The sequence below is a fragment of the Phyllobates terribilis genome, unplaced genomic scaffold, assembly GCF_046119375.1.
Source record: "Phyllobates terribilis strain yellow unplaced genomic scaffold, ASM4611937v1 Scaffold_1__5_contigs__length_1240528914, whole genome shotgun sequence".
NCBI lineage: Eukaryota > Metazoa > Chordata > Amphibia > Anura > Dendrobatidae > Phyllobates > Phyllobates terribilis.
In genome coordinates, this window is record NW_027362761.1 from 1,209,735,186 (window position 1) to 1,209,745,149 (window position 9,964).

Consider the following 9,964-nt stretch of genomic DNA (forward strand, 5'->3'; position numbering starts at 1 on the left):
GTACTGTGAGATAGATGACACCCGCTGAGTAATAGCAGAAATCATCAGGGTACTGCGGGATAGATGACACCCGCTGAGTAATAGCAGAAATCATCAGGGTACTGCGGGATAGATGACACCCGCTGAGTAATAGCAGAAATCATCAGGGTACTGCGAGATAGATGACACCCGCTGAGTAATAGCAGAAATCATCAGGGTACTGCGGGATAGATGACACCCGCTGAGTAATAGCAGAAATCATCAGGGCACTGCGAGATAGATGACACCCGCTGAGTAATAGCAGAAATCATCAGGGCACTGCGGGATAGATGACACCCGCTGAGTAATAGCAGAAATCATCAGGGTACTGCGAGATAGATGACACCCGCTGAGTAATAGCAGAAATCATCAGAGTACTGCGAGAGAGATGACACCCGCTGAGTAATAGCAGAAATCATCAGGGTACTGCGAGATAGATGACACCCGCTGAGTAATAGCAGAAATCATCAGGGCACTGCGAGATAGATGACACCCGCTGAGTAATAGCAGAAATCATCAGGGCACTGCGGGATAGATGACACCCGCTGAGTAATAGGAGAAATCATCATCATTTCTTCCTTCTGTTCTGTGTCATGTACTGTAACACAACCCATAGGAATATATGGAGCCAGCCGTGCTACGTGCCTCTAATCTTACACAGTCGTGAAGCCTCATGTGGCAGCAGAGGGTTCTGGAATACAGGACTGTAGAGCCTGTGCCCCCTGTATGTGGAGGTCCCATGTACAGGTCCCTTACCAGTCTATTGTCAGCCCACACTTCTCCTTAAATCTTGTCTTCACCAGCACTTTACGCCTCTCATACTGTTACTCTCCCCCTTCCATCTGTTATCTGACATATATCTTTAGTGTGTGACTTGTTTCCCTTATTATTTCTTTCGTCCTTCTTATTTTTGTTCTTTCCTTCTCTTGTTCACTTTTCTTTCTCCACCGAATCTTTCACTCCTCATTTTTTCTTTTAAAAATATATTGACGTTTTTTTTCTGTGTACTGTAAATGCTGGAATTGTTTGCGCTAGGGGTGTTTACAAGTTTTGAAGCTTTAGTCTTCTACATCCTCTATGTATCACGGTGCAGGATGAGTTTCCAGTGAGCGCGTTGTCTCCTCTGTAACCCTTATTTTATTTATTTTTTTATTTTCTCCTTTGCCGTCAGAACGCGTTCTCTGATGGATTCACTGCTAACTCAATCTGCTATGTACTGTGGTACATAGAGGATGTAGAAACCCGATTTTTAAAAATGGATTTTCAACTTAAAATTGCTTTTTATTAAAAACATGTCCATATTGTACGTAACATGCCGCTTGTTCCACATCCTGAAATGTCTCTTCCCTTCCTGTTTCCATTAATCTTTCACCTTCTCTGTTTTCTTTTTTTTTTCTCCCTTTCTTTACCTTTAACACCCACTTCTTTTATTGTTTTCCTTTTTTCTAACGTCACTGTTATAAGTCAGTTTGTTTCCACCAGTCTATACATTTTCAGCTGTGCTTTACAGCTGCTCACTGGCGTGTTTTACATCCTTGTATCTTATGGCACGGTTATTAGTGACTGTTGCCTGAACCTTCCCTCGTCTCATCTTCCTCTGCTCACATTCATCACATTTACTTTTGGTTTTATTTTTTCCCCCCATGGTGACTTCTTTCTTGTCTGGTAAAGGATACACCGCGTGTAAGTACAGCCGTGTTGGCGCAGCTACTAAAATGAATGCCTGCTGTGTACTACCCTGGATCTGTGTCCTGCGCCTTCTGTCCTAAACCTCTGTGTATTTGGCCATAACTGACTCGCTTTATGGGTTTGGCTGATCTGTATGTGCCGTGTAACTACCGGACTCGGCATGGTCGTCATAGGTTGTCCCGGCTTTGAGCAGCCAATTGAGGGAATGTCTAGTATTACGTGGTGCCCAAATGAGTAGCCGACTGTGTAATTCGTAATAACTCCACCAAATTCATAAAATGTTACGATTTTTTATTTATTTAATTAACTTTTTGAGATGGAAAAGCCACGAGGAGACAAAAATAGAGCAACGTTTCGGCCAAATGGCCTTTCTCAAGCCTACAATAAGACTGTATGAAAGCCATTTGGCCGAAACGTTGCTGTATTTTTGTCTCCTCACGGCTGTGATGTTTTAAGCATTTTGGAATAAAGGTTGGATTTTTACACGGATCCCTATGGACCCTCAGATGTCTTTGGATTTGCTACTGGTTTTGGCAGGAGGCCCTGCCATGTATCACATACTCATCAATGGTGCATGGGGATTGTATACTTGACTGAGTCTTTGTGCGGAGGATTTAGACCTCCAAACTGCAACTAACGTGTTTGTTCAGGAGGACGATACAGTGACCATAATGTCTTTTTTAGATTCTGACCCATAAGGAAAAAAATCTCATGCTATAATTTTATGGTGGCCTTTAAGGAGTCATAGGGGTGGAGATATTCTTCTGATGGGTCGCGTTGGCTGATTCTCCTCCTCTTGACCTCCCGTGGTCGGATACGTCATCACCTGCCACCACTGGTATCACTCAGCGCTTGCACAGTAAGGCGAGGTGTACTGGCATCAGCTTCACCCTTAGGAGGACTCTTCGAAGGAGCGGCTCCACCCTCCATGACTCTTTACAGATCATTAGACTATTGTGCACTTTTTCTTCAATGCTGCATTGGACCGGACATCATTGTCAGCCTCATACCATCCTGAAGGCGACCAGTCACCACATATACTAGAGCAATGACGTGATGGGGAAGAGACGGGACCCTCTAGTTGCAGATATTTAGGGACCCTGGGGGGGGGGGGTTTCATTGATTGCCTGCATGTTATCTAACAGATCCAGACCTGTTACGTTCTGGATAATGGTGTCCGCCATTAGTGTATTACGTGTACACAAGCCTCATTATGTCTCTATTAACTCATGTTTTTTAAAGATTAATTCTATGTACTTTTTTTCTGTGTTTTATGTCTTTTCTGAATTTCTAAATTCTCAGAGATGAGGATCCTGCACAATGGACCTTCTTCTATTAACACAGAATTCACGTTTATGAAAAGACAGCCCCTTTTTACAAGTTTATCTCCGGTTGTGAGGATCCGTACAGAATAGACACATCAGTCATTTGAAGCTTCCCCTCTTTATTTGTAAGACCTGATGTGATTGAGGCCTTCAGTTTCCGGTCAGACAGAGCCAGGTGGTGTCCCATGTCCCGTCACCACCTTCCGAGCCGGTTACAGACAATATTTTATATTTGGCAACTGTACAGCTACATGTGAAACGGTGCACCCATAAAAAGTGCTAAAATATATAACCCCATAATATATATACAACTCAAAACTAAACATCCGGGGAACAAATTCCACGTACAGTAGTCTCTTCCGACTGTCCCTTCTCTCTTCCGACTGTCCCTTCTGTCCAGTAGTTCATGTCTTTTCAGTGAGGAGAGGAAGCCGCTGCCACACTCCTCTGGTTGCACCTTCTGAAGGCCCCCCATACTCATCAGATGGTCAGGTAGTCCCACCCAAACCAGCGGGCTTGGCCGATTTTAGTCTGTGTATGACAAGTTAACAAAGTTCTGCTTTCAGCATTGTCTGTCGACCCATTCTACTATTTCCAGAAGAGTCTTAGGGACCGATCACTAATGACTGAAATCTGAGTGCCTTCCATTAGTAATTCCTCCTCTGTTGTCTTCCCCAGAATGAAAGATCCCAGCCGGAAGAACGTGGTTTTCGCTCAATTTCGAAAAAATGAACGGGATAAGCAAAAGCTCATAGAAACCGTGGCCAAGCAACTCCGGGGGCTGATCAACAGCCACCATTCATGAAGCTGCAACACCATCATCGGACTGGGCCCACCAGTCATACCCTGACCCAGACTGGAGCACACATCTAGAATATAGCTCATCTGACGGTGCTCTCTCATAAATCCTACTGCTGGGCCAGGACTAGACAAGGGGATATAGGATGTTGTATCGCTTTTGGCAGGTGCTGGGGGCAGTTCTTTACTATTGCACTGATCTTCTAGTTTTGACATGGTTAGAAAATGTCAGTTTTTCATGTTTTTAATATACACGACATGTGACGCAGCACTGATGCTAAACTTATAGGGAATCGGGGAATATAAGGTGCACTCCGACCTGGACATAATCATTTCCTTCACACTAATCAACGGGTTCAGAGGAGGAACAAGGGGAGAGGTCTCCTATTACTGGAAATACTGAACATATCCTACCACCATGAGGGAAGGTATTAATATAGTGTAGTAACCGAGCCCTGGGAATACCGCCTGGCACTTTACTAATGCTTGAACTGATCTTTATTTTTTGGGGGTTAGACATGCCAACCATTTCTGCTCTGTTCTATGTTAAATTCCTACTTTATGTTTGGCCAAACAGAAGATAACATGGATGGACTCCATGATCTTCTACCTACACCATAGAAAACAGTATTCAATGTCCTGTCATCTCCAGTGGGACGTTTCTCGAATTTGTTGACTTTGATCTTTTTTTTTGGAAGCTTCGTTGATGTCCGTTATGTTAAACAAAAGGCACCTATGGAACTAATATAGGTTTATTGAAAGGGAAGAATTGTGATACATTTTGGGAATCATTGGCTGTTCTCGAAGACGCATGTCAGCGTGTTTCACTGTTTCTTAGTTTTCACAATTAGACCCAATGGGTCTCTGGTAGGCCTCTATCTTGTGACATGAGACAGTATGGTGACAAACCTATTTTGCCGCTCTTCTATACTATTTATGAGACCATAATTAACGAAAAAAGGCTTCCATACTGGGATGTTTAGACATTCTTCGACGGTAGATATCAACTCCATGAGTCGTTGACGCAGTGGAAAATCACATTACTGAACAGAAAGCCGATGTCTCACCATTACTAGTTTCTGGAAGTTGTGGAGCGTCTCCATTTTGTGTATCGAGTCTCTTCATTTTATCCTCCTTTTTGGTGGTGTCTTCAGTCTTCCAGAATGGCCACCATGTTCAGACCCATTGTTTTCAGCAGATTTAAGCATCTACGATTCATATTTTAAAGGACTGATCCATTTCTTTATCTCTAACAAAGTAATCTCCATTCCTACTACTGGGGTTCATCTACTAGAAGTGTCCTTTCTGTTGTGTCACTGGGCAATCGCTAATCCCTATGGGAGGGATTCTAATGCCGTTCTTGATACTCCAAGGATAGGTCCCGTTACTATCTCTTATGGTCCGGGCCATCCTGTTCTCGTAGCATGCATCGTACATTGGTGCCAGAATGAAATGTTTCTTCTGATGTTATCACATCTTGTAGAGGAAGGAAGCACAATGTGTCCTGTTTCACAACCTGTCTTAATATTTAATTCCATATTGTTTACAGACCAGCGTCCTCTTTGCACAATAAGTAATTTGCCACCAAAGCGGTAAAATATAAGGCTTAATTAAGACTCTAAACTTTTTTTTCATGTTTCAGTCCTCCCAGGACTTTTTTTTCTCCATACATAAAAATGCAAAAAAAAACTCATTCCAGAAACAAGTTAAATTAAAAATTTAGGAAAGATACGCTGTAGACACCAGCAAGATAGATTGCAAAAAAAAATAAGTGTAGGGTAAAACATCTTCATATGTCACTTTGGTGCTTCAAAAGGAATTACAAATCAGGTGGTAGTGGACCGTCTGCCGTTCAGCTCGCGGCACCTTTCGGTCTACTGGTTTTCCTTCGGTCTCCTGTAAAGCCGGAGCTGTGAGTCAAGGAAGAGGAGATTGAAGATGGATCCAAAAACGAGTAGGTGGGAAGGTGCCCCGAACTGTTACCACATCATTAGAGCATCGAGCCCCTGTGCTTGATCTGAACAGTTATTTGTGGTGACGGTCTACATTTAAGACTGCAAGTCCCTGCCAATTTTATGACCTGAAATAAAAGTTTCATAGGGATCCATGGAAGAATCAGAAAGCCATGACTTGAGACTATAGAATTTTAAGTTGCACTAAGGGCATCATATATTAGAAGCTGAAACGTAGAAAGGGTCCAAAGTGCTTGAAAATGTCAAAATTTCCAGTATTACTCCCACTGAGTCAACACCAGTCAGCATTCTCTACACTAAGAGCAGGGGTATAAGCCGTATTCATCAGATTTATCCAAAGCGTTCTTTGTGTCCATGTTATAGACAGCACCAAAAACTTGTACGATACCCTAATGTGTCCGAATGTCATATCTTGTGACACACTTCTGTCCATTGCCGAAACTGGATGGACATTTAGACTAATGATGGTATCATCCAAGCTAGAATTGCCCTGAGAAGTGTATTGGCGACTGCACTACAAAATAAAAACCACTTCTCAGTACAGGGTTGAGGAACCTCATGTCATCAGCGCCAACTATTTTCAATGTAATGAAGGTTACGCCAAGAAGAAGCATTGGGAAACTCCTCGTGAACATTCAAAATTCTGCCGACTTCTGCTAACGGGATGAAACTGTTTCCCCAAACATGCAGTATTGTTGTTCATGAAGCTGCGGAGGAATAATGGGAATAAGCACTGATGTGCGGTTCTTTCACAGTGCGTACTCTCAACACACATCAGTGAGAATCTGGGAAGTTTTAGGGTCTATAGCCTGAATGCTAACAAAATTGCAGCAGCAAATGCAATTGTGGCTGAGACCGAAGTATAAAATCTGACGCAAAATGAGAAAAGCGTAATAGTAGAAGTGTTACCGGATAGTTTCAGAATTGAGAAATACCTTAACAGATATCAACATAAAAACTATTTAAATTTTCGTGGAAAAATATGATTTTGTGTTTCTGGATTTTACAATAGATGGGGTTGTCGAGAAGACGAAGAGTAGTTTCCGGCACAACCGTCTTGGTAGTTCTATGACTTATGGCGTCCAAGTATGTCAGAAACGCGTCAGGTTCTGAGGTTTCGGTTCTTTAACTTGATCCAATAAACTTGAATTTTACCAAGTCGGTTGTGCCAAAACTACCCTTAGTCTTCCCCATGTCAGCTGTAATCACCAGCAGGTACGGCACCCACTTGCAATGGATCCAGCATGACCAACTCCAACCGCTCCTCTCACCTCTCCTCCTTGCAGATGGAGTTGTCATTGAACCCGAGAGGAATTGATATGGATACCATAACCCATACATCTGACACGAGTCACCCCGCTTCACGATTGTTCTAGAAGTACCGTTCTTACCTTCATAGTTGTCCGTAAATTGACATTATTGAAGATGCCAAATAACAGTGCCAATGTGGAGGTGTATCTACTTCTCCAGTGCTACATGCTAAAGTTAAGTCACTTCGTCCTATGAAACTGTAAAAGTCTTCAAACTGTCATTAACATTGACTTGCTTTGGGGATATATCCTCGGAAAGCCTTGGTTGCGTGTTGGCAAGATGTAAGGTTCACTACTTGAAGGAGCAAAGGATTAGTGGACGGTCTAGTCTCATTGATGCCAATAAGAAATATCACGGTCAAATTAAAAAGGCATCGAATTTGGCATCCTTATAGTCTTGGATCACAAGCCTCCAGAGATACCTCTTCTTTGTCCGAAGTTCCTAATAGACCTAAAACTAGAATTCGCCAAATGGGCAGGAGTGAATGGCATCCTAAAAAGTGAATCTATAGATGGTTGCAAAACTGCACACCGCTGCTTCTACGTACACACAACACTGACCGTCATGAGTGACCTTAAAGTGAGCTTTATATTATGGCAGCACCCAATTATTTGACTGAAATAAACTTACTTGACAATAGAGTAACCAGGATGACAAAGGGAAACTTGTATTTTGCAAACGGGATTGGTTAAAAGTGTAAGGGGTAATCGTAATCCCGCTAGCAATAGTGCACTTTTAACTCTTCTTCTGGCAGAGAGGGGTCTTACCATTCAGCTATTACTTTATTTTTACACTGGAGGCTATGATGATCTGGTCGGAGCCTCCCCACATTCTGTTGTGTTTAAAATAGTCTTAAGAAGCAACACCCCAGAGGTATCGTAAGATCAGGGCAGGAATGTTAACCAGAAGTTACCGGGTGTCAAACTGTTTGTTAGAATTTTTGTTGACTGGAAATGTTATAAATTGCTTCCACACCCCTTGTACTATATTATTTTCCTTACAGAGCCAGAATAAAATGTACTAAATGCAGACTATCTTTTTTTTTTCAGATTTTTTTTTTCTCTCCTTAAAGGACCATGGCTTTCAGCCTTTAGATTGGGACTTTTGTACAACGCCGATAACTTTGTGAGCAAAAAGCAAATCTAATGGCCAGAAAGTTAAGGCTCCCAAATGCGTTAGACTAATGTTGGCCGAACCTGTCAATATCAGTCTAATGTGTATAGGGGCGCTGGCCAACTGATGGTCAGGAGCGAGGTCAATTGAATATGTCTTATTTTGGACAATTGTTCTTCCAGTCATTAGCCCCCGGACGACTTGTCAGTCATCGGTTTTCTCATAAAGAATACCGGAGGGCCCAGCCGAACGAGCGCTTCTGTGTATGGGAAAAGTTGCTGAGATGGCTGTCGAATGAAGCTTTGTTTTTCCTACAGCCATTTAATGCGTATGGCCACATTTAGTCTTGTCCTCAAGAAACTAAGGATGCAGGCTGTGATATGACCCTTTTTTGCTCTGCTTAACTGCAGAAATCGCTCACAGAGGGGCATATTTGGCAAGACATTATCAGGCCTGAAAGTTGGATTGCAAGTTGACTCAATGTTGGTACAATTGAAACTCAATAAGTCAATGCAACAACAAACATGAGGTTACGTGGCCTTCACAGATCTTGCTATTTCTCAATTCCCCGGAATATCAGAACGACATTCTACAATCAAAACTATTGTGAAATGAGAACAATCCAGGGACTTCAGGAATCTTGCCCATGCCGATGGTAATAAATTATTTTTCCACCTCCAGAACTAGAACAATACTCAGCATTCTGGGTTCTACCACCAATCTTTTACAAAAATTCATCAAGTTATCAACTGAAAATCAGACCACTCATAAATTGAGTTATCAACAATGGTCAAGACTCTTCCAAAATGGGAACATTTTTGTGCCACAAAATCTAGTGAATACTGTTATAGATTCTGTTACAATTTGTCAAATTTAGATATTTCCAAAATCTTTTGAGCGCCACTGTATACGGCCATAAAAATCTCACTGTTGTTAAAGCTAGATATACAGCTTCATGTAAAAGTCTGGGCACCCTTGGTCAATATTACTGTTATTGTGAACAGTTAAGCAAGTTGAACATGAAATGATCGCTAAAAGTCCTAAAGTTACAGATGACACATTTCCTTTTTATTTTTAGCAAAAAAAAATATAATCATTTTTTACATTTTAAAAATTGCAAGAAGGAAAATGGGCTGATGCAAAAGTTTTGGCACCCTTGGAGATTTTTGTGCTCCAATTACTGTGACCAAGGTTTCAGACCTTAATTAGCCTGTTAGGGTTTTGGCTTGTTCACCATCATCGTTAGGAAAGGCCAAGTGATGCAAATTTCCCAACTTTATATAAACCCAGCCTCCTCTAACCTTGTGCCAAAAAACGGCAGCCATAGGTTCTTCTAAACAGCTGCTTAGCACTCTGAAAATGAAAATGGTGGAGGCCCACGAAGCAGAAGGCTATAAGAAGAAAGCAAAGCATTTTTAAGTTGCCCTTTCCTCAGTTCGAAATGTAATTAAGAGATGGCAGTTACCAGGAACAGTTGAGGTCAAGATAAAGTCTGGAAGACCAAGCAAATTTTCAGAGAGAGCTGCTTGTATAATTGCTAGAGAGGCAAATCAGAACCCCCGCTTGACTGCAAAAGACTTTCAGATTGATTTATCAGACTCTGGAGTTGTGGTACATTGTACTATTGTTCTGAGACACCTGCACAAATATGGCCTTCATGGAATAGTCATCAGAAAAAAACCTTTCCTGCATCCTCACCATAAAATTCAGTGTCAGAGGTATGCAAAAGAACATGTA

At 41.9% G+C, this 9,964-nt stretch overlaps 1 protein-coding gene across 2 annotated transcripts in view; it reads left to right on the top strand.

Annotated features, from left to right (window-relative positions):
• Window positions 1-8,143, top strand: part of EXOC6B (exocyst complex component 6B) — a 267,701-nt gene extending 259,558 nt beyond the window's left edge. For both annotated transcript variants that reach the window (XM_073649495.1, XM_073649503.1), the window contains one exon: window positions 3,711-8,143. In XM_073649495.1, coding sequence (XP_073505596.1) covers window positions 3,711-3,837 — 127 coding nt within the window. In that variant the 3' untranslated portion in view covers window positions 3,838-8,143. The remainder of the gene's footprint in view (window positions 1-3,710) is intronic.
• The last annotated feature ends 1,821 nt before the right edge of the window (window positions 8,144-9,964 follow it).